The 25,815-nt window shown below is 44.0% G+C and overlaps 1 protein-coding gene across 1 annotated transcript in view; it reads left to right on the top strand.

Annotated features, from left to right (window-relative positions):
- Positions 1-24,602, top strand: part of znrf2b (zinc and ring finger 2b) — a 55,896-nt gene extending 31,294 nt beyond the window's left edge. Inside the window, exons 2-5 of the mRNA XM_085290545.1 lie at positions 4,591-4,686; positions 18,496-18,601; positions 20,381-20,454; positions 20,529-24,602. Of these exons, the coding sequence (XP_085146671.1) occupies positions 4,591-4,686; positions 18,496-18,601; positions 20,381-20,438 (260 nt within the window). The 3' untranslated portion in view covers positions 20,439-20,454; positions 20,529-24,602. The remainder of the gene's footprint in view (positions 1-4,590; positions 4,687-18,495; positions 18,602-20,380; positions 20,455-20,528) is intronic.
- Positions 24,603-25,815: the final 1,213 nt, after the last annotated feature.

Below are 25,815 nucleotides of genomic sequence, written 5' to 3'. Positions count from 1 at the left end.
ACTGAACCCTGTGGAACTCCATAATTAACCTCAGTGTGTGAAGAGGACTCTCCATTTACATGCACGAATTGGAGTCTATTAGATAGATATGATACAAACCACTGCAGCGCAGTACTTGTAATACCTACAGCATGTTCTAATCGCTCTAATAGGATATTATGGTCGACAGTATCGAACGCTGCACTGAGGTCTAGCAGGACAAGCACAGAGATGAGTCCACTGTCAGAGGCCATAAGAAGATCATTTGTAACCTTCACTAAAGCTGTTTCTGTGCTGTGCTGAGCTCTGAAACCTGACTGAAACTCTTCAAATAAACCATTCCTCTGCAGATGATCTGTTAGCTGTTTGACAACTACTCTTTCAAGGATTTTTGATATGAAAGGAAGGTTGGAGATTGGCCTATAATTAGCTAAGACTGCTGGGTCTAGAGATGCTTTTTGAGTAAAGGTTTAACTACAGCCAGCTTGAAGGCCTGTGGTACATAGCCGATTATTAGAGATAGGTTGATCATATTTAAGATCGAAGAATTAATTAATGGCAGGACTTCTTTGAGCAGTTTTGTAGGAATGGGGTCTAAAAGACACGTTGATGGTTTGGAGGAAGTAATTATTGAAGTTAACTCAGAAAGATCAATTGGAGAAAAAGAGTCTAACTTAATATCAATGGTACTAAGAGTAGCTGTAGATAATATTACATCTGTGGGATGATTATTGGTAATTTTTTCTCTAATGATAAAAATTTTATTTGTGAAGAAGTTCATGAAGTCATTACTAGTTAACGTTAAAGGGATGGTTGGCTCAAAAGAGCTCTGACTTTTTGTCAGCCTGGCTACAGAGCTGAAGAGAAACCTAGGGTTGTTCTTATTTTCTTCAATCAGTGATGAATAGTAAGATGTTCTGGCTTTGCGGAGGGCTTTCTTATAAAGCAGCAAACTATTTCTCCAGGCTAAATGATGATCCTCTAGATTTGTGACACGCCATTTCCTCTCCAGATTACGAGTCATCTGCTTTAGGGTACGTGTTTCAGAATTATACCACGGAGTCAGGTACTTCTGATTTGAGGCCTTAGTTTTCACAGGAGCTACAGTATCCAGAGTCGTACGTAGTGAGGAGGTGAAATTATTAACAAGATAATCGACCTCTGTTGGGGTAGCGTTCAGATAGCTGCTTTGCTCTGTGTTGGTACAGGGCATTGGAGATGATAACAGTGGGTGGATTATATTCTTAAACTTAGTTACAGTGCTTTCAGAAAGACATCTACTTTGATAAAGTCTACTCTTCACCGCTGTGTAATCAATTATTGTAAAAGTAAATGTTATCAGGAAATGATCAGACAGGAGAGGGTTTTCAGGAAACACTGTTAAATGTTCAGGTTCGATGCCATATGTTAAAACAAGATCTAGAGTGTGATTAAAGTGGTGGGTGGGTTCTTTTACATTTTGAGAGAAACCAATTGAGTCTAATAACAGATTAAATGCCATGTTGAGGCTGTCATTTTTAGCATCTACATGGATGTTAAAATCACCCACAATAATTATTTTATCTGAGCTCAGAACTAAATTAGATATAAAGTCTGAGAAATCAGACAGAAACTCTGTGTAAGGCCCAGGTGGACGATAGATGATAACAAGTAAGACTGGTTTCTGAGTTTCACAGCTGGGGTGGACAATGTTAAGCATCAGGCTTTCAAATGAATTAAAAGTCTGTCTTGGTCTTTCATTAATTAATAGGCTGGTGTGAAAAATTGCTGCCACACCGCCCCCTCGGCCTGTGCTTCGAGATTTCTGGTAGTTAGAATGGCTCGGGGGTGTTGATTCATTTAAACTAACATAATCATCCTGCTGCAACCAGGTTTCTGTAAGGCAGAGTAAATCAATTTGTTGATCAATTATTAAGTCATGTACTAACAGAGACTTGGAGGAGAGAGACCTAATATTTAATAATCCACATTTCACTGTTTTACTCTTTGGTTCAGATGTGGATACTGTATTGTTCTTTCTTTGTAATTGTTTATGTTTAAGTTGTTTGTTTCTGGTTTTTAGTTTGTTTTTTGTCTGTTTGGAAGCTGACACAGTCTCTATGGAGATGGGTTTTTGGGGGGGTAGCAGGAGGAGAGAAGCTGCAGAGAAGCGTGTAAGACTGCAACTCTGCTTCCTGGTCCCAACTCTGGATAGTCATATTTTGGGGGGTTTAATAAATTTGTCCATATTTCTAGAAATGAGAGCTGCTCCATCCAAAGTGGGATGGATGCCGTCTCTCCTAACAAGACCAGGTTTCCTCCAGAAGGTTTGCCAATTATCTATGAAGCCCACATCGTTTCTGGGACACCACTCAGACAGCCAGCAATTTAAGGAGAACATGCGGCTAAACATGTCACTCCTGGTCTGATTGGGGAGGGGACCAGAGAAAACTACAGAGTCCGACATTGTTTTGGCAAAGTTGCACACCGATTCAATATTGATTTTAGTGACCTCCGATTGGCGTAACCGGGTGTCATTACTGCCGACGTGAATTATGATTTTACTGAATTTACGTTTACCCTTAGCCAGCAGTTTTAAATTTCCTTCAATGTCGCCTGCTCTGGCCCCTGGAAGACAATTGACTATGGTTGCCGGTGTCTCTAGCTTCACATGTCTGAGAACAGAATCGCCAATTACCAGAGTTTGACCCCCGGCGGGTGTGTCGCCGAGTGGGGAAAAACGGTTAGACACATGAACGGGTTGGTGGTGTACCTGGGGCTTCTGTTTAGGACTATGCTTCCTCCTCACCGTGACCCAGCCGCCCTGATTCCCCAGCTGCTTGGGACCTGCCGGGGAACAGCTAGCGGGGCCTACGCTATTTTCGGCTGCACCAGCTACAGGGGCCTGGCTAGCTGCGGGTGAATGAAGGGTGCGAAGCCGAGTCTCCAATTCAGTAATCCTGGCCTCCAGCGCTGCAAATATGCTACATTTGTTACAGATATCATTACTGCTAAAGGAGGCCGAGGAGTAACTAAACATCTGACACAATGAGCAAGAAAGTGCAGGAGGGACAGGTGAAGTAGCCATGGTGCTAATGAGTCGGCTACGAGCTAAGCTAGGCTAGCGAGACAGTACAGAGACAGTGAGTGAATACTTTGGCTATAAATTAGGTAGTGAGTACACAGAAAGTGTGCTTCGGAGGAAGCACGTGAAGATTATACTATGAAAGAAGAATGTATTTAAAAGTTGTTAATTAAATCGCTAAGCAAATAAGCTACTCAGAAACACCACTGTGTTTGAGCAGGAACAGGAAGTGATACTCTACCACAGAGCGAGCGAACACCAAGTTCCCCCAGTGTGTTACATTCACACTGGGGGAAACAGAGCAGGGCTGCAAGTCCAGCACAGCTTTAGCTTTTCTCTCACCTTGCTGCCCTTTTTTTACAAATTACAAATGCCGTCGTCACATGTGAAAGCCACAGTTTAAACTGAGAATAGATATTTAGGGCTACTTAATAATTAAACAATCTTGTATCGTAAATGGGCTGATTCTTATAAAGCGCTTTTCTACTCTACTCAAAGCACTGTATACAACATGCCTCATTCACCCAATCACACAAAGTGACGCAAAGCAACTCTTTCCTCGTGTACATCCTTTAATCTCACACTCAAATGTCTTCGGTGCATGGCTCAAACAAACAATTGGCCTCGCTATTTCAAATAGTGTTTTGTTCCATCAATATTATGATTATTATTATTATTATTATTATTATTATTAAGTGGGGGTTATTACTGAAATACATGTGTGGCTCTTGCGACTCATTTATCTGTTGAGTTATCACCTACAGTAACTGTGCTTTTCTCCTGAGCTCTAAATAGCATTTCTGTTCCTCTCAGCTTACCGCTTTAGTGTTCGCGCCAGGAAACTTCAGTCTTATCAAACCTTTGTTTCTGTTTTCAGAGAAAGATAAACAGCACTCATACATCCACAATATGATGCTGCAGCATTCTGGTACCGCAACTGAAAAGCAATAACAAGAAAAAAACAGGTCACTCCCACAACTCAGTATTATTACTGTGTTTGTAAAGGATGGCCTTTAAATATCTGTAAAAGTCTAACAGTGATGTCTGTATGTCTGTGCAATAATTTAGGTTGGACTAAATCCTGGGTGGGAGCAGTGATGTAATGAAAACTAGCAGTCTGTGCACAGAAATAAATCAAATGTATGAAACTATATGTCACTGCTGAAAGATTACAACCCCCTCTTTAATAATCAGGTGCACCGACCATCACAGTGTGCTCTAACACACTGGTCATCTAGTGCAGAAACGTGTCTGGTGATGCGTTATTAGGTGAAATCTTCTGCTAGTGCAGGTTTCTTTGCAGTAAAGTCAAGAACTGGCTGTAGCAATGCATTCTACCCAGTCTGGGCAGAAAAAGAGTGTTCGCAGTCTCTTTCACAGCACTGGGCAAAGTGGAAATGAAATGCAACAACACATCACCAACTTGTGCTGAGTGAGGAGAGAAGAAAAGACTCAGTGTTTGCCACTTTAATGCTGTTGCACATTCGTTTTTTCTCATCTTCCACCTTCCATGTTTTACTCACTGCTGGTGTCTTTCTCTCTTCCAGGCTTCAAGTGCCCTGTGTGCTCCAAGTTTTTGGCCTCAGATGAGATGGATCTTCACCTTGTGTTGTGTTTAACTAAACCCAGAGTGACATACAATGGTAGGACTTCCTTTATTGCCTTTACAACATATACTAGCATTTGAAAGTATGCTGTAGCTGAATGCAAAATTCCCCTAGATAAGAAGAACAAGCAGTTATGAAGGGTCTAAGTCAGGGGTGTCCAACTCCAGGCCTCAAGGGCCGGTGTCCTGCAGGTTTTAGATCTCACCCTGGGTCAGCACTCCTGAGTCAAAAGATTAGTTCATTACCAGGCCTCTGGAGAACTTCAAGACATGTTGAGGAGGTGATTTAGCCATTTAGATCAGCTGTGTTGGATCAAGGACAAATCCAAAAGGCTGCCTGCCCAGAAATGGGATGGGTCTACTAAGAACAAGGGTGTCCAACTCCAGGCCTCGCAGGCCGGTGTCCTGCAGGTTTTAGATGTGTCCTTGATCCAACACAGCTGATCTAAATGGCTAAATCACCTCCTCAACATGTCTTGAAGTTCTCCAGAGGCCTGGGAATGAACTAATCTTTTGACTCAGGAGTGCTGACCCAGGGTGAGATCTAAAACCTGCAGGACACCGGCCTGTGAGGCCTGGAGTTGGACACCCTTGTTCTTAGTAGACACATCCCATTTCTGGGCAGGCAGCCTTTTGGATTTCACACTGGAGTTTCAGCACACAAAACCGTCGTATCAAAACATGTATTTGCTCTGCAGTGAGTGTTTAGGCCATTTTATAGAATCTCATGGCTACCTTCAATGTACAGGCAAAATAAGGGGAAATCTGAAAGTAGACAAAAGTGCCTTGAACTGAGTTTAACCATGCCTGTTTGTTGTGTAGTTACAGCAGATTCTGTGTGTTAAATGACTCCCACGTCCAAGTTCCCTGTGCGTGTTTGAGCCCCTCGTTTAACGTCTGAGGCTGAGCCCAGTTTTTCAGCCTCTGCCACATTCTGTTTCTACCTAGAGCTCAGTATAATAGATGATCTATGGCCTCATGAGTATTTTAGAAGATGCAAGTAGGCACCATGATTTTACCTGCTGGTCAGTGAAGACCTGTTTTTAAAGCCTTGACCTGAGCGTTATCAGCCGTCTCGGTGTTTTGACAGCAGATATAATGACTAAGGAGTGGCTCTGACTGTGACACTGACAAAGCACGCTCACTGCCTAACACCTTTTAACAACTTAGCAGCCAACTTACCGTACCGGATCATTCTACTGTCTGCAAGCACGTGCAGGGGGGGGGGCTAGAGGGGCTTGAGCACCCGCCCCTTTCCCGATGGGTGCCCAAAGTGCCCTTTTGTTGAGGCAACTTTTTTAAAAATAATTTATTTATTTTTTTATGTGTGTGTGCGTGCAGAGTCCTGTCTGTGCCCCTCAACAATTATATTTAACTATTAATCACAGTTTTGCTAAATAAAAGGATCTGGCTTGCATCAGTCACATGATCACATTTAACCAATGATCGCCCTTGACGGCAGAACGCGCTGGTTACGAGCCGGGAACGAGCTCACAAAGAGCACGCGCATTTTTAGCGGTCCGGAGCTGCAGGAGAAACACAAGTTATCTCAGAGACACAGAGTGATGCGATAAAACCAGGAAGTAGGTGTACAGCGCACACTGTAGTGTGTAGCACCCAGGAGTATTAGCTTATTACGTACACGTTGGTAAGTTGTCTTGTTGCAACTGACGAACTGAAACAAACGAGCGTGCTGTGTGTGCAACAGCGCGACAAACATTACCTGTCCTTTTATTAACTGCACAGGTAGTGCTGGTCATAGCTGCTGGCTACCTGGCTGTCATGGGTGTGTAGCTCTGTCACCGTTTCAGGGAACATATTTAGTTTTAAAGGAAGTTTCCGGGCTTTTCCTGCCTTTCTGGGGGGATTATATTTCACTAAAAACGATCTAATATGCATGTCCACATAATTATGCATTATTATAATATTTTAAAAAACACACTCTGTATTTTAAAGAAAATACATTAAGAAGCAGATTATATTAGATTTATATTTTAAATAAGACAAAAGTTGGATTTTACAGCAGTAAAATGATTGTATCTCTACAGTTTAAACATGTAATAAGCTTTGCCCTGCACAGAGTGGATAGTGAAACAAATGGAATCATCATAATGACATTATTTCATATTTATTACTTCCCCCTCCTCATTGCTTTATTATTGTAGCTCTAGTAATAAATATGTAAGGATTCTGGATCAGCACCATGATGCCCATAGTATATACAGTATTCTGAAGAAGGTCTAAAATGTCACTGTGTGTGCATGTGTGTGTTTTATTTAGATGGATTTTAAAAAAAATATTACTCATGATATAACATTGTGCAGACATGCCTGGTAAGGACATGAGGAGGAAACAGCAGAGCTGTGTGAGGCTACTAAAAGCAGGGCTATAACATTTTTCTGTCATCATTTTATTATAGATTAAGTGCAAGAGTTGTTAGGTGTGGATAATTAGATTATAGTTTATTGCAATAGCAAGTTGTGCCTTGTTCTCAGATAGACAGCAAGTGGAGAGTGATATATGAAATGATGGAAGGAAGGAAGAAGAGAAGCAAAGAGTGATTCACAGGCAGAGCCTAAATTATTTCTCACAGTTTTTTGTGTCCTTATGGTTCCAAGCGCTGTCACCAATCTTTGCATTTTGTTATTATCTCATGACACTTGTTTAATCAGCTACCATCTCTCCTATGGACTTTTTAATGTCTACAGTCTCAGATCAACACAGCCCTGCCCTCCAGCACTATCCACAGCAACCCCTCAACAGCAACATTGTACTGTGGCTGTAGCTCAGGTGGCAGAGCAGGTCAGCCACTAATCAGAAGGTCGGTGGTTCGATCCCAGGCTGCCTCCTGGCTGCATGCCAAATATCCTTGGGCAAGATACTAACCTTGTTTGCCTACTGGTGGTGGTCAGAGGGCCCGGTGGCGCCAGTGTCCGGCAGCCTCGCCTCTGTCAGTGCGCCTCAGGGCAGCTGTGGCTACAATGTAGCTTGCTATCGCCTGTGTGTGTGAATGACTGAATGTAGTGTAAAGCGCTTTGGGGCCCTTAAGGACTAGAAAAGCGCTATACAAATGCAGGCCATTTACCATGTACCCATCAGGTAAAACATCGGCGACGTTTGCTTTGCCTTGTTGCCCATATTAGATTCTTGATGAATGTGTGTTGTTGTTATTCAGCCTGGTTCAATGTGCCCCTTTTTAACTTTGAGCACCCGCCCCTTTAAACCTCTCTGCACGGCCCTGACTGTCTGCCTCTTATAATGACCATAAGCAACAAAAGTGAACTTCGTGTTCGAAGCACAGGCCGAGGGGGCGGTGTGGCAGCAATTTTTCACACCAGCCTATTAATCAACCAAAGACCCAGACAGACTTTTAATTCATTTGAAAGCCTGATGCTTAGCCTCGTCCACCCCAGCTGTGAAACTCAGAAACCAGTCTTACTTGTTATCATCTATCATCCACCTGGGCCTTACACAGAGTTTCTGTCTGATTTCTCAGACTTTATATCTAATTTAGTTCTCAGCTCAGATAAAATAATTATTGTGGGTGATTTTAACATCCATGTAGATGCTAAAAATGACAGCCTCAACATGGCATTTAATCTGTTATTAGACTCAATTGGTTTCTCTCAAAATGTAAAAGAACCCACCCACCACTTTAATCACACTCTAGATCTTGTTTTAACATATGGCATAGAAACTGAACATTTAACAGTGTTTCCTGAAAACCCTCTCCTGTCTGATCATTTCCTGATAACATTTACTTTTACAATAATTGATTACACAGCGGTGGAGAGTAGACTTTATCACAGTAGATGTCTTTCTGAAAGCACTGTAACTAAGTTTAAGAATATAATCCACCCACTGTTATCATCTTCAATGCCCTGTACCAACACATAGCAGAGCAGCTATCTGAACGCTACACGTGCTGATGCAACACCTCTCTACTAGCTTCTCATCACTCGTGAATAAGATCCAGAGATTCTTAAAGTTACAGTGCGTAAAATGTCACCACTAGATGTCAGTAGACTGCAGATTCAGTAAACTGAATTCTGTTTTCTTACCTCTCACAATTCAAGTGCATAAGCCTAGCTGAGGTGGCCGCTTATAAGATGTCACTTTTCCACCCCATAGATAAAAAAAACAAGAGTTCCTGCAGCCTGATTCTTGCTTTGACTTCTAATTCAATTCAATTCAATTCAATTCAATTTTATTTATATAGCGCCAAATCACAACAAAAGTCGCCTCAAGGCGCTTCATTCTAATGATCATGTACATAAATGTGTATTAAACTAACTGTACCAAACCAAAATAGAGCTGTCAGACTGAAATAACTAAAAGAACCTAACTGAAGTTATGTGAGCTTAATAACGTCACTCTCTTCCTTCCAGAAGGCTTATAATTATCCTCAAGATGATCATCAGTATAACGTTAAAAAAAACTTTTATATGAATTAGCCAGTCAGCTCCCTGCTTATGTAACAGGTTCTTCCTCCTGCAGTCTGAGAAATTTAGTATAATCTTCATGTAATATTTCCCAAACTACATAGCTGTGGTTGCCTGAGGGCTGCTTCTCCTTGCATTTAGCAGAGATCTCTTCTGTATTTAAGGATATCACAGCCACAGTTAGTGTGGCTGGGGGAAATGTTTCGTTGTTTCCTCTGCTAAACATGAGTATGGGCTTGTAAAATACTCCCCACAGTGAAGTTACAGGAAGCTACGAGATGCAGTCATGTTTCCCTGCAGATTTGACAGATGTGCTCTGCTGCCACTGTCAGCAAATGGTGATCTGTTTTGATAGATTTCTTAATTTGGTTTTCTGAGCTGAGAGGATCTTATTACTGTTCCAAAATAAACATGAAAACTCACTTTATGTAACAGCATTGCCTACATTTAAATGATCATTTAATCGCTTAACCCAGAGGTTCCCAAAGTGTGGGGCCCGCCCCCTAGGGTGGGCGCAGAGCCATTGCAGGGGGGGCACGGTATGAAAATTTAAAAAACGCATTAGGTTGTGTAAAATGCTTGGACACTGCTAGCATCATGGACAGGTTTTTGACGGGGCTCCCACACAAACGCAAAGCAGGAGATGAAGCATCGCCAAATATGTTTCCAAACCAACTTCCTTCCAAGCCAAAGACTAGAAAATATGATGAAGCAAATCTTCCCTTTGGCTTCACCTGCACAAGAACATTTTTCTTGTAAAACAAAAGGGGGCCTAGCAAAAAAGGTTTGGGAACCACTGACTTAACCTCTAGTTCACTTCAGTTTTTTTATATAGCACCATTTGACAACCAGTGTGAATGGTGTTTGCCTCTGTGTGTTAGCCCAGCAACAGAATACAAAATAAAGAGGAACGATGGAAATATGTGGCTTGGAGGTCGGAGGTCAGCTCTTACTGTCTTACTGGGGGTGGCTGTAGCTCAGGTGGCAGAGCAGGTCAGCCACTAATCAGAAGGTCGGTGGTTCGATCCCAGGCTGCCTCCTGGCTGCATGCCAAATATCCTTGGGCAAGATACTAACCTTGTTTGCCTACTGGTGGTGGTCAGAGGGCCCGGTGGCGCCAGTGTCCGGCAGCCTCGCCTCTGTCAGTGCGCCCCAGGGCAGCTGTGGCTACAATGTAGCTGCCATCGCCAGTGTGTGAATGTGTGTGTGGATGGGTGAATGACTGAATGTAGTGTAAAGCGCTTTGGGGTCCTATGGACTAGAAAAGCGCTATACAAATGCAGGCCATGCAGGCCATTTACTGTCATTATGTCAAAAAGTCCTTGGGCAAAATACCGAACCCCAATGCATCCATTAGAGATAGAAAGTTCTTAAATAAATAACAACTTAAGAACTGAATGGCTTCATGACTGCTTCATAGAAGGCACTAATGAGGCTTGTAGTGAAGCATGCACAGCTAAGAGTTGATAGGCACTATAAAAATACCAGTAAAAAGAAACCCATAGGAGTGGATCATGGGAATCCACAAAAAAAACTCTGCCCCCCCCCCATGATGCAAAGCCAGTGCTGTTTAAAATGTCAATAAAAACAAAATGCAATGATTTGCATAAATGAAATGTTATACTGTAGGGCTGTTCCATATAACGATATATATCGGATGACGATATAAAAACGTCTATCGTTTCATTTTACGCTTCAGCTTTTTTACACATTGTTTGTTTCGTGGTGTCGCAAAATAAACTGTTTACGGTAATATTTGTTCATGTTCTGATGGTCACTGTAGTGGTTATATTAATTTCTTAAAGTTCTCTCTTTCTCTTATATTTAATATAACCACACCACGGACGGACAAGCGCCTGTTTTTTATGTGTTGTGGTTAGCAACCACGACGGTAACAGCATCGCGTGTCCGCATGTTTATGTTCCACATAAACCTTTCACAATAAAGCTCAAGATCCTGCTGAGACTTTTCAAAATAAACCGAATCACGTGAAAGATGCAGATTATTTATGGATGAGAAGTAAAAAAGAGCCGCCAGGTGCTAAAAAATAAAGCTTAGACTCAAACGTTAGAACAGGCTTTCCCCCGCAGCACGCCGTGTAATAAATACTCACAAAGAAACGGCGCCGTTACAACTTATGTCTAAAAATGTATCGTTTCATGCATCGGTTAAAACTCGACTCCAGCTACACGACGCTCAGCTGGAAACACTTCACGCAGGTCGAGCTGCCCGAGATTCACAGAGTTTACAGAAAATGTTACATTTCTGTGATTTATATCGTTATCGGACGATAGATGTCTCATATCGGGATATGAGACTTTAGTCATATCGCACAGCCCTATTATACTTTGAGAGACTACAGATTACAGATTACATGCCCTAAAATGTATTTTGTAACGTATTCCGTTACGTTACTCAACAAGAGTAACGTATTCTGAATACTTTGGATTACTTAACATATTATCATGCTTTTTACAGCTACATGAATGTACTATTGCTGTGTGATCTATTAGTATTACTGAAGGTTACTCTCCATACCAACACCAACTAATGTTTAAATCTTAATATAAATGAGTAACAGTAGGTGCACATTAGGTAAGGCTGCACTTTTTGCAGCGATCTCGTATAGAAACTATTCAGCGCGTATATAAAACAGGTCCGCGGCTCCGAACCGTAGTATGGGGACCTCTGGCTGATACGTCGGGTTCATGTCGGCTCGTAGCTGAAAACTAGCTTTACTTTGTTGTCTGGCTCAACTTTGCTAGCGAGAGACAGAGAGGCGTTGAAAGGCTGCTGCAACCAAACTTATTGTTTCAGAGGAAAACATGAACACAGCGTACAGCCGAGTCTTAATAGCTTACTTACAGCTGGGCTCGTCAGGCTCTCTGTTTGGCTGCAGTGGTTATTATTATATTTACATGCTTCCAGCTCCCGTTTCTGCTCCGTGACAGCTCCTACTTTTCCTTTCTCTCCCTCCTCGCTCACAGACACATCACGGGTATGGCAGTCCATCCTCCCTGCAGCACCGACTACACCGCCCATCAGGCTACATGCTTTAGGGCGATGCCTGTAACACTCTGCTATTGCCTTCATATTAAATAATTTTTGTGAACACAACCCACCGCCGTCTTTTGCTACTCAGGTTAAACACGATATATGAGTCACTTAGATAACTTAAAAATGTTATTGTTTGGCTTTTTTCAGTCTTTTATTTGTTCCTGAGTAAATCGGTTTGGCTGAGATTTGACTTGATTGAGACTTCTGAGTTATTTTTGTTTCATGCAAAATCAGAAGTTAATCACGCAGACTGTTCTGTGATCTGCCGCCCTGGCTGTATGCATGTGCATCGTGGTCGTGAGTAGTCTGTCCCAGCCCTAACGCCTAAGTGTAGTGAGAGCAGCAGGGATCGTGTCTGTTTTAAATCCACAATTGGCATTTAAAGGAAGATACAAACAATCAATTGTTACACAGTGAAAATGCAATGAAAAATAACCATAATGAGTTATTACATTTGACCATAAACAAACGTAATAATAGGATGATTCTTTTTTTCCCAATTTTCCACAAGTCTCAAAGTGCAAAGTGCATTCTTCTTACACACAACAAAACCTCATCTCGTACTCGTTTCACAGCATGGATGACCCACTTTCATTTCCTGATTCAGGATCCTGACAGTAGTGACGTTTAACATGCATCAAGCGCAGTGAGCGTAGTGCAGCAGCATCTCTGGTGTGTTCATGCCATGTCTTTGTTTGACAAAGGCCTGTTTCTCACTTCTTCTCTCTCTAAGTCTGAACACATTTCAGCTCATACCAACACTGCTCGGTGTTTCCCTTTCAGCTGAGTGCTTTCAGGCCAAGTTGAGTTCCTCTTTGAGTAAGCCCACTTCCTGTTCTGCTGGGACTGATTCCTCTCTGTCTTCCTGTCTCTCAGTCATGTGATGGTCCCTGTCTGAGCAGACTGCTGCAATATGGAGAACACTGTCAGCTAACGCAGGAATGCAAACAATGAACACGATCTGTCTTTGTTCCTACAGCCATGCGTCCATGCACCCGTCTTCTTCCATTGATCCAAAGTTGGGTTCAAAATGCAGCAGGGTATTCCAGACGATCACTCGCTCTCAGGAAGTGGAGATCTCGAAGCATTCCCAGGCCAGATAAGATATATAATCTCTCCACTGGGATCTTTTTCCAGTGGAAGGTGCCAGAAAAATGGTGATGAAGCTGCGAGGTGATCTACTGGGATACTGTGAGACGGGGCCTGGTTGTTGCTCACTGCTGTTTTCTGTTAGCTGGTGGCATCGCCTGGTGCGTTTAGGAGATCGCTGCATAGAGTCACAACAAGCTGCCTTTTTAGGCACTAACATGGCTCTTGCTTTCAGACATGCCCAAGCTTGTCTCGTTGCACCGACAGGGGAAAGTAAATGCATGGTGTTGCTATAGCAGTGATATTCTATTATGACATTTTTATACGATGTTAAAATGATCACAGTGTGATAGGCACGGTCTAAAGCCTGAGCAGGGAATATTTTAATGTTGTGACATTACACGTGTATCAAAAAGTAAAGAAAAGCAAAGCAGCTCTGCTAAGCTTGCCATGTTTCTTATTACCCTGTGTGGTTTTGTCTCAGTGATCACAGCCGCTCCCTGCTGTTTGTGGCCTTTCTAGGAAAATAATAAGCCGTTCAGGTCTTTCCACTCTTACCACACACTCACACACAGTCACATGACTGTGAAGATCTGTAATCAGCATGTTTATATTCCTTTCAGTTGTTTGCTTTTGGTCGCTCAAGGACAACCCTTCATTATGTCACACACACTCACAAACACACACGAGCAGGTGCAGGTAACGATAGTGTAACCAGTCTGTTCTCTGATGCTGTGAGTGTGTCTTTGTGAAAGCAGCAGCACAGCAGAGACAGAGTAAAGGTGAAGGCCTCGTGTCACTGCACGCTGGGGTTTGGCCTTGAACTGCTATTTATTTTCACACACATGCACACAGACCTGTGCTCCCTAAATGTATGTGGCGCTGCTTCGAGACATGGACGCACAAGCACAGCAGCTGTTGCATGTTTATAAGATGACAGGTGCGGCTTGGCTGAAGCCGGCGATGCTCCGTTGACCTCGGTCCTGGTTTCTAACCTGCTGTGAGACAGACTGATGACGCTGTCAGAGAAAGTGCTCGTAGGCATGGGCCATATGATATTATTCACATCATATACTTCTATCATCATGTGCTGTTTCATGGCATAAACACGTCACCCCATTAAGCAGTGGATTGCGCTCACGTGGGTCATGCAGCACAAAGTTATTTAAGTTGTGAAGGTGAAGGCAAATCTGTCTGGAAGCGTTACAGACGAAGATTTAAACCCCAAAAGAGCAGCTACTTCCCTGTTTGGGAAATGATTTTGGATATCAAAGCAGGTACAGAACAGAACACTATACCTCAGTCTGACTGTGCACTATATTAACAGCAGGTGGGAGCTGTGCGCCTCAAACCGTGAGACCAGCTACTTTCCCGAGGATCACACATTTTAGATTCGGTAGTGGATTTTATTTTGTAGGAACCGGTGGTTCGGGCCTCTGACTAGGATGCCTCCAGGTCCCACAGGGAGGATGCCCCGGGGCAGACCCAGGGCACGCTGCAGAGATGGCCTGGGAACACCGTGGTGTTCCCCCGGACAAGCTGGAGGAGTTGGCTGGAGAGAGGGAGGTCTGAGCTTCTCTGCTTAGGCTGCTGCCCCCGTGACCCGGTGCGGATAAGCAGAAGATGGATGGATTTTATTTTGTAATACTATTTATGTTTTATGCTGACTTTTTCAATTCAAAGAACAGAGGGAGAATTTTTATTTTCATACTTGAATACACTGCTGAATAAACTATTCCACTAAAAGTTACATGTGTCATATATATTTTTTAAGTTTTTATCAAATATTTCAAGGCAGCCTGTTGTGTTTATGCTGTCGAATTAATAACACCCAAATTTATTGTGAGAATCCTCTGAAATATCGTGATGTTATGTTTGGCACATATCCCTGTCGCTAGCTGCTCGTTCTAAACTCCCGACAGACAGAAGCTGCAGCTCAGAGGTGCAGTGAAAGCTGCTCTGTTGATCACCTCCTCTTGTCCAAGGCCTTGCCACGGCGGATGGATCTGCGTATTTGATTTGGCACAGATTTTACTCTGCGTGCCCTTCCTCACACAGCTCTCTTGTTTATCTGGGTTTGTGTTTCCTCACAGTCTCAAACTGGGGATCTTGTGCATGTTAGAGGGGGAAACTATCCTCGGAGGCTAAAGTGTTTTTCGTGTCTTGTTTTAGCTGTTTTGCCCTAATGCTTTTTAATGCATTTTAACCCTGTGGAGACCCACTCTCTGTAGGAGCCACTCTTGAGTGGCACTAAAGGAACTGTGCTGTGTTCTGTGTCTGCGACGGCTCATGTTTTAGCTCTAGAGATTTCCCCTTGGTAATAGCACGGTGGCTGCCTCCAACCTTTAGATACAGTCTGTGGTTCATCCTAGTGTGCAAACCAATATTAAGACAATAGACAGTTCTGCAGTTAAAGACGTTAATGCTGGAGGAGGAAGAGCTGGAAGGAACGTTTTGACTTCTTTGCAAAGGGTATGTCTGCAGTTAGGGCTGGGCCATATCATACCGTTCACGGTAACACCGGTATGATGTTGAGCAACGATAAGAAAATGAAATATGGCGATAGAATATGGGTAAAACGCGCATGCGCAGTGCCTTTGTTTTCATACGCACATGGCGGAAAAAGCATGGCGGCGAATGAGAAGGTCGAAAGCGGATCGTTGAATGAATCCATGAACCAGAACTGGTTTGTAAAAATGCTGCAGCTTCACTGGTGTGGAACTGGTTTAGCTTTCGTCCGTCAGACACACAACAAAGCACTATTTTTGGTAGCGCATGCTAGCGGGCCGTCGTTATTACCGCGTTGTTTGGAAAATACGGCGCACTTAAAATCAATCCTTTGATTTTTCTGAAAGTCGACAGAGCCCCTTATAATCCCGTGTGCCTTATGTATGAACTCTGGTTGTGTTTACTGACCTCGAAACCATTTTATGTGCACGGCGCTCGAAAATCTGTCAAATGTTTCAGTACGACTTTGCTAAGCTACGAAGCCGCACCGCTTGATGGATTGTTGGAGCATTACGGCTATCGTAGGCGGAGCCTCGCGGAGCGATACGTACTGTGCTTCAACATAATATTACCGTATTGTGTGTGTATAAGCTCTTTAAGTTTTGTGGATATGATACATGGTTATGCTGAGGATGTGTCGGCCAGTTTCCACTGGAAATGCCTTTTGGTTAAACTGTCAGCGAGGAGTTTGCATTTGCACTGTTACATTTTTATATAACTTTAATGCACATAAATAACAGCTGCTTGTTTCAGTGAAAATACAGTGATGGATTTTGCACTAATAAAGTTGTGGAGTTGTAAAGTATTTTGTGTCAATTATATCGTCACTTATATCGTCATCACAAATTTTCAAATGTATATCGTGATAAATATTTTTGGTCACATCGCCCTGCTCTATCAGCAGTAAATGGAATATGACATGAAGGGCAGCTGTTTTGGGGTCGTGTGCATCACAGTCCCAGGGGCATGGTAACAACAGATTACTGGTTTTGATTCGACACGGTGTGCAGATTTTGCCCCTCACCTGTAAAGGCCTGGTGGGGTATTAATGTGAGCTCATTGGGTGGAAACCATCTTTGTGAACATCATAACTTAGGAACAAGGTGACGTGGGATTTTCACATTGAAACCATAGTTGCATCTACTAAACGAGTTCAAATATCAGTTGTCTGAAAATGCAGGATGTCCGACAACTCAAAAAGACATCATCTCATCCTCTAGGATTTTCACATTGATTCAATAAGGTCATCTGCCAGGAGTCTGAGAGGGAGAACTGACAGCTACCAGCATTTTGATTTTAGTTTCTCATGCTCGCCCACACTCTTTTGCGTGCGTATGCAGAATTGACAAACATACATGTGGATGCACAGACAGACAGCGGCCTCACGGATGGGGCAGGACAGAGGCCCTCTGCAGCTGAAGCAAACATCATCTGCATGAGTATTACAAACCTCTCACTGACTGGCTGCCCGGCCCAGACTGTCAGTGTGTTAAAGATGCTTTTGCCCTCAGCTGAGCTGGATGCCATGTGCTGCTGCCCATAATAACAGGCTTTTGCAGGCCTATGTGGGTTAATCCACTGTTACATAAGGCCAATCCTAATGACTGCGTGTTTTGCTGCAGGTGATGGGTTTAATGGTGCACATGCTGAGTTCCACTCTAGAGCCGGACCCATGCTATTCATAGCATGAACACACACACAGTAACCTCGCACACTGTAAGGAGCGCTGAGCAGAGGTGGAGGCTATCCGGCAGCCTCCTACCCACAGTACAAAACTGAGTGTGGAAACACTGATAGATAAAGATTTAAATGCTTCTGACAAAGTCGTGCTGCATTCAGGGAAATCTAGAAATTTCAGCTGCTTGAACAGTATGACTTTAGCTCTCTACACATCACGATCATCCAGAACAGCCTGCAACACACATCCTAATCACGTTGCCTCTGATTGCCACCAAAAACCCTTCTCATGTGTTTGCGTTCCCGTATTTCTTGTGTCAAGATCTTAAAAGTTTTAAAGGAATACATGGAGTGACCTCATGGACGATGCGTTTGTACGTTATATAAATCAGGCAACGCTTCAGTTCAAACAGGTCATGAAGTCGAGCTCCACGCAGTCCCGGCAGATCAGCTGATCCCAGAGCCTGCCCATATCAGCTGATCCCCTCCTGCGTGAACCTCACACAGGTTGGGCTTTTTAAGCCGTTTTAGCCTACCAGGAGTTGTTGCATATCTGCAAGCCACTTTGCAGCCCAGCTCCACCTCTTTCAATGCTGTCAGTAATAATATCATTACCGCTGATGCCTGCTGTGTTCTGTGCTGAGATCTTCTTACAGGGAGGACAGGACAGAGCTGCGTTTCCCAAAACACAACGGTCCTGACTGAGATATAAGAGTAGCACCGTGCACACCTAGTAAACAGAAACACTGAAATGTGTCCCCACTGTCGGTATCTCTGAACAGTTTTGTCAGGATGACCTTTTTTTATGTAAATATAATTGTTGAACTGTCAAAACCAGTATGGACATGTGTGGGTGCGCTGTAATACTAACGTACAGTACAACAGAAACCTGCACGCCGTCTCTGCTTTTACACTCACGCAACCACTAATTAAGAAAGATCACATGGTCACTTTGGTTTAAACACACTAGATTTTACTGCAGCTCTGTTTTGCCAACAGAGGCTGTGTGTTGTGTTATGAGTCATCCTATAATCCCAATCGTGTGTGTGTGTGTGTGTGTGTGTGTGTTCCAGAGGATGTCCTGCCTCGGGATGCAGGAGAATGTGCCATCTGCCTGGAGGAGCTGCAACAGGGAGACACCATCGCTCGCCTGCCCTGCCTCTGCATCTACCATAAAGGGTTAGAACCTCGTTTGTTTTCCTTTTCATCTAATAGTACAGTAGCAGTATAGTGGTCCCAGCTGAGGTGTGGCCTTAGCGACACAGTTCAGTCCCAGGAGGTCTTTTTAAGGAAATACAAGCTTGCTTCAGCCACTTCACTGTCTGCATTTCCATCACAGTGACGACTTGTGAAGATTAGGCAAAGAAATGCTGGGATGTTCTTATTGATCTTACCGATTCCAGTCTCACGCTCATATCTGGCTGCAATGAACAAACCCTCTTTAGTTCCCTCCCTAAAAGTGTTCCTGTGCTGAGATCAGTCAGAGAGGCGGTAAAACAGAAGAGCGAGCACTCCTAACTTTGGAAGATACCCACTTGATTTGACTGCTGAAGCCTAAGCAAGCTTCAGAGGAGGGATGTGTTTTGCATAGTGGTGTGTGGCTCTTGTCACTCATCATGAAATGAGAGCAGCACGCAAACACGGCTATAACAGAAAGAGGAAGCAGCAGTGTCAGTTTAAACTGATGCAAAAATGAGGTTCAGGGTTAAAAAGAACAGTCATGCTGACAGCGAGGGACGAGCACTTGAGTCATGCACACTGTGGCGCTGTCACGTTATTTCACAGAGGGCCTAGATTGGGCTTAAAGTGGATTTATTGATATTACCTTCAGTATTTACTGAACTGGCCTGTCAGCTGGTATCAGCTCACTGTTTTAAAATCAACCCCACACTTTATCATGTCTTGGCTGCAGTTTTATAGCCACGTGGTAATTTTAGTCCTTCTTTAATAACTGAACATGAATCTGGCCTTTTCTGGCTGCTGCCCTTTCAGAGATGCTACAAACTTAAAGTGTAGACCAGCAGACACAGACATCCTTTGATATGACGGCACCCACACCACTGAACATTACTTCACCTTTGAGCTTTCAGTAGTTTCAGGCAAAGACTGTATTTAAAAGATGGACAAGTCTGACCTATGAATGCTAAAATGCTTTAAAGGCCAGCGATGGGTGACTCCTTCTCCGAGTTTGACCTCAGCAAACACTGCCCAGGTGACTTTATGGTCTCGGCTGGTAGTTTGAGGTCAGATTGTAGAAAACATGAGGTTCATTTTGTAAGTTATAGTCAGAAAGCAGGATAAACCGGGGAGCGCTCATTGGCTAATGAAATGCGAGGGTTGCATCAGCCTTCAAGGCACCAAGAGCAGTGGTGAAAACCGTCAGCCTGAGGTTTTGAGGCTTCACTATCCAACAGGAAGTTTGTTTCAGCTGTTTTTCATATGAATGCTATCTGTGTTTGTAATGAACTGGACACAGCTGTTTGGTTCCTTTTAAAGTGTGGCTCTACATACATAAATACATGAGGATATTGTAAGTATGTAAAGCATGTTTGCTGATAGTTAATAATAAAGTGTTTAACTGCTTTGTTCTTTCATTTTCGATACATTACATCAGACCCCACTGTGGTGCTCTGAAAGAGGAAACACGTGTGCTTTCTGTAGCCTGAGTGGGTCAAGTCCAACACGGTCCACTACATGTACATGTGACGAGACTACTGCACACCAGCAGGTGTCGCCAGACGCAGCAAAATGAGCTCTATGAGGTTTACTTTATTAATGCCAGGGAGAAGGTGCACGGGTAAATGTTCCAGTGTTAACAATGCTTTGTACCACACGAACAAGTGAAAATAGCCGTAGGTGTAAAGTCTGATGAGGTGCATCGTGGCGGAATGACTCGGGCAGCATCGCTCTTCTCACGCTGTCTCACTGACTCCTCCCATCTTGTTTTCTCTCCTGCAGCTGTATCGACGAGTGGTTTGAGGTGAACAGGTCCTGTCCTGAGCATCCATCGGATTAAAGCTTTCATTGCACAGGTAAAATCCACATCCACAGACGTAAAGATGGTATTTTTTAAATGTCAGCATCTGGTTCTTTTCTGTGATTTCAGGAACATGAGACGTCCCCAGAGGGATCTGCAAAAATGAAATCCCTGGATTCAGGGACTCTGCTGGACTCTATGACCACTGTGATCAGTTAGCACCCTTCCTCCCACAACCCACCCACCCAATAATGTAGTACCACAGTGTGCCAAATGTCATTTAAGCAATCTTCAGGGATACAAACTTGTGTGTTTTATGTTTAAGTTGCACATCTACACTCAGCATCAGAGTTGACAGACTCCTCCAGCCCTGACGCTCGGGGCATCACCAGTATACACCAGTACACCAGTATGGAGGAGGAGGAGGGAGACTGTTGGCTGACGCGCTCCGACTCGCCCCCTCCCCTCCTCCGTCAGCATCAGTGTCTCCCAGTGCCTTGTTGTAGCGACGCTCGGCACGCAGCAGCCAGGACAGAGGGGAGTCCAGACTACGGCCGAGCCGGCTGTCCTCCACCCAACGCCCTACAACCCCCACCACCACCAGGACCATCTTACCACAACTGCCATTCTACCCGAGCAGGAGAAACAAGCCAGAGACGGCGTGTCTGCAGCTTCTCGCAGCTGACAGTGCTGCTGCAAAAACGGTGCCAGTCAACTGTGACTACTGTCAAACACTCAGTCATCAGTGCTTTTTAGACCCCGCCCACACAGGTACAGGAGCCCAGTCCATCACTCACCAGCCTAAACCCACTGCAGCACATTGCTGCTACTTCTCTGACACGATAAGTGTTGTGCATGCCAGAACAATGGGACACGACAGCATGTGGCAAAATGAGACTCAATTAAAAATCCACCCATCCTGTTTTTTAACTGCTTATCCGACTTCAGCCGCGTCCACACGGGGAGCAGTTCTTCCCCGTCCGAGTCTCTTCTTTCCCTCAAGTTAGCCCACATTCCTGGCTGGAAAAGGCTCCAGCCCGACTTTTGGATACGTGGTTAAGAAAATGGATGGATGGAGATTTTAACCCTCTGCTAGTAAAGCTGGAGCTTCACTTTCAGACATCACGTTCACCTCCACAGACCAGACCCAACTTCATCAGGACCTGAAATACTTTGTCCCCACCAGCAGATGTCAGTCTGTAGTTTTCCAACAAAGCACCAGGATCTTGAGGTATAACATCCAGGCTGCCGTACACGTGGCTGCAAACGGCTCCAGTGCATGCTGCAGAACCTGCATGAACCTGCTTATTCAACACCAGGGTAAAGAGCACGTGAACAGAATATGTCTGGACATAAATAATGTCTCGTTCCATCATGGACGGGATCTGGTAACGAGACAATGTGGGAAAACCTTTCAAGACCTTCAGTTTTTAGCTTTGTGTTCCTTCCTGTAAAAATGAGCTTCAGTTTTTTTTTATCACTTCTGTCAGCTCGTGTTCATTTCTGCATCATAACCGTAGCAGCTGCAGGTAAACCGAGCCCTCACGGTACAGTGTTGCACCAGACTGAGACAGTTTACTTGTGAGGAGCTGCAGGACTATAAAGGTCCCAGGAAAGCAGTGAGCTCTGTGAAGCTTTTTCAGGCACTGACCGTCACACTGGGAGTCAGCAACTTGATCTCGATCCTGGCAAATGCAGCAGTCCAGGTGCTGAGGCTGAGGGAACGTAAGCTAAACAGAACTGGAGGGACTAACTGGACCTGTCTGTTTGGGGTTAGGTGTGCCTGAAGACCTCGCTGAGGAACCAGTCAAGTCCCTGATACTGATTTCACCAACAAGCTCACGCTCAGCCTTGGAGGACGAGCTAAGTTCAAACCCATCTACTGATCCAGGGCTTGTGTGGATCCCAAAGCTCCAAAACACCTGAAACTTTTCCCTCAGTCTCTTTTGCCTGTGAAGACTAAATGCACCCCTTCCTGATTGCGCAGTCAGTCTGTGAGCGTTTGCTGGGGGTTGCAAAGAGGATGCTACACCAAAAACCTCCTTCCAGTTGCTCTGGTTGCGAGCAGATTGCCGTGGCCACCTTTAGATGATCGGTAAGTCGTTAGTGAATGTCTGAAGACAAGTCAGCGACCTCCATACAAACTGCGAGTGACCACAGCAGCAGCCTGTACCTCTCTGTGACCACTGACTACCACTACCACTCACCCACCAATCAGAGAACACACGTTTTTCTCTCGCAACACCAGGCAGCCACTCAGTGACCTCCAGGCTTCTGTGACTAGTTTCTCATCTTGTAATTATCATCATTAAATGAACAATATGCAGTTATAAGTGATATTTGGGATTTTCTTTTTATGCTTGAAATCATGCAGAAGCTGCATCGTGTTATGGAGGTGGAGACTGGCTACGAACCCGAGGTTTTTTTAAGATTTGTCATTTTGGTAATTGAACTTATTTACATAGTAAAGTGTTTGAAATCAAACATTAATATATTGTTTTAAATATGAGAATAATGGGAGACAGAAACATGTCTGTTTAGATGTGTGCCTTCTAGTCTGTAGAGACAGGATCCTTTTTGTTTTGCAGTTTCTGTAGTTGCTGCTCTCCACCACTGGGAGGCAGTGCGCTCTCACTTATGATCTTGATGTGCTTGACGTTATTTTTGAGATTTTTATCATGAAAGCAGGACATGAAAGGTTCCTGTGTCGTCTGTGATCTTAGACACCGTGAGAAAATGATGGCGGTGCGGAGGGAGGGAAAATGGTTTTAATAGAATAACCATGGTTTACGTTTTATTATTGCTTTCCTACACATTCCTCAAACGCTCACTGATTTGTGCGAAGTCAACATTCATTTTGTGCTTATATAAATATGTAAAAAGAATCACAGGCAGCAGTTTGTTTGGTTTTTGTATCTCCCAAAAATGATTCAATGGCTGAAAAGATTTTATAATGATGTTTTTTATGATCATGCTAACTTTGCTTTTTATTGTGACTCTTGCTGCGTTCACCGTGTCTTCCATGACATGTAATGTGTGTGTTGGGGGGTGTATTCTGTGAAAGTATGACGTTTTTTAAGATGAAACACTGGACTCTGTGAAATGTAAACTTTTTACATCATTAAAAGTTTTCATGAGCAAATGACAGAAGTGCAGAACACGCCGACCCCTGTAGCCCCTCCTCTCACTGGGTCCCTCACTGAACACACACACGTCTCGTGAGTCAGCTGGGAGTCGTTGTTGAATGTATTGAAGCTAGTGTGGTTCTCTGGTGGGCGTTTGGAGTTTTGGGATCCACCCCGGCGCACTCATGACTGCTGAATCGTCACACTGTATTCTGGAAATCGGACGGCCACACGGAGATTAACCGAGCCCGGTGACACGCTCCCTTCGCACAGTGCGTGGAGGCGTTTGTAGCGACAGAGCGACCACGTGGCTGCTTGATGGACATCTCACGGGGCTTTGACTGTACCGTCATCTCTCTCTCTGATCTGAATTCTGCAAGAGATTACAACCACTTTCCCCTGACTGATCATGCAGCTGATTCCTGTGAGCAGGTCCGCCTGTCTTTTCATTTCTGTCTGTGAATTTATGAGGAAATGTGCAACAAATCTGGCCTTAAAAGATGACTTTGACGTTTCACTCTCCTGTCCGTGTGGGTTTTTGTATTGCCATCATTTTGCAATAACACAGACACCTCTAATACCACAGTGGCTCTGACACCACGCTGAATCCTTGAACTTTTACGGGAAAGGCTGGCGTTAAATGAGAGCATGTTACGAGTGCAGTTAAATTATAGTTGCAACTCTGTAGCAAAACATTTCCAGAGCTTTCTGCCACGTGGCGCGGTCTTCCTCAGGAGATGACGTTATATCTGAGCTCAGTACGGGACTTTGGTTACATCAGCACACATCCAAAAACTACAGCTCCTGTAAATGTCACGGGAGGCTCGTTCCTGATCAGAGCCCACAGACCCACGCGTAAACACGCCTGGCGTTGCTTTACAGCTGGTACAAGAGCAAGCTGAGGAGTCAAAGTCACCAGCTGTCATTTCACCCATCGTCACTCGAAGTCACCCAGTGTCAGTGACCTTTCATACTCTGATGACACTTTAATCTCGATTCAGACTCTGTGAGAAAGACCTCCACAGATAATTAAATAAGAGAAAAGTTCCAAAATTTTTAAGAGGCCACAATAAAGATCGTATAGATGAACTGAGACATAATGTTGACGTACGTCGTCTTCTTCTTTCATGTATGAACATATGTGAGGGATTCATTGCATGGTTAGATACATTTACACTGACGGAGGTGTGTCACAGCCCAGGCTGTAGCCAGGATCTACCCTAACGTCAGCCGAACGCCATCCAATCAGAGCCCTGTAAATCTGTCTTACAGAGTGATTAATAAAGTTAAACTAATGACAGGTGTTATTAGTTGCAGTGACGCCCCATTAGATGCTAAATGACAGTCCACACCATGATGGGAGCTGGGTGAACTCTTTCAGTGACCAGCCTCAGATTCTCAGTTCTCCAATGGCTTTTTGCATTATTGTGTAACTTGGGTCATCACGATGGGGCTTCCCCTGTTTGCACTGGCAGGCAGAAATCCCCTGCACAGCCTGCAACTCGCTGGAAAGAAAGAAAAGAAAATCTGGCACTTATTACTGTAGGCACATGGAGGCTGATCAATACTGGACCTTTGCTTATTCCAAAGAATAAAACAGTTCTAATGTGAATATATGAGACAGTCCTGCCTCAGACTTTATCCAGTTATTAGGTCTCTACTGTCTGAAGAAGCACAAGGTAAATGTGCTGGGTTCATGACGCTCCCAGCATTTTGGCCATCATCATCATCATCATCTTCTCATTTTGAAACCACACATGGTGAGCGAGGGAGGAGAACGAACCTGAAGCTAAGTAAAAGTAAGTGGTGGTGCAGACTACAGCCTGCTGAGGGAAGGTGTGGTGTGTTTATACCTGAACTCAGGTAAGTGGCAGAAAGCTGAGACAAATAAACCAATAAGAAAAAGAAGAAATCACTCAAAGATCAAACGAGAGGCTCTGAGAGCTGCTGGTTGCTGCTGTGTTTGATAGTGTGCACCGAGAGAAACAGTCCCAGCATGCTTTTTATCTGCAAACTGTGGGGTCTGAGCCCCGACAAACAATCTGTACAACAAAAGAATCATAGCAAGCTTGAATATTTCTGTATGTGCATCCATAGAAACAGGATTTCACAGCATGTAGGTCTGTTAGCCTGTGGGGTCCAAGCAGCTAGCAGCCTGGGTTAATGTTCATACTGAACAGCACATCAAGGCACCTGTGTGTAAGGAGCTCCGGCTCTCTGAAACGACCACGCTGCCTGTTTGTTTATTAAAGATTACCTGGACCAATCAGACGGCTGCTTGGACAATGTTT

The sequence above is a fragment of the Mchenga conophoros genome, linkage group LG11 (assembly GCF_057382185.1).
Source record: "Mchenga conophoros isolate Kocher_MC1m ecotype Shallow Benthic linkage group LG11, M_conophoros_male_GT1.1, whole genome shotgun sequence".
Classification (NCBI taxonomy): Eukaryota; Metazoa; Chordata; class Actinopteri; order Cichliformes; family Cichlidae; genus Mchenga; species Mchenga conophoros.
Note: the sequence above shows the minus strand (reverse complement) of the source record. Positions and strands in the feature narration are given on the sequence as shown.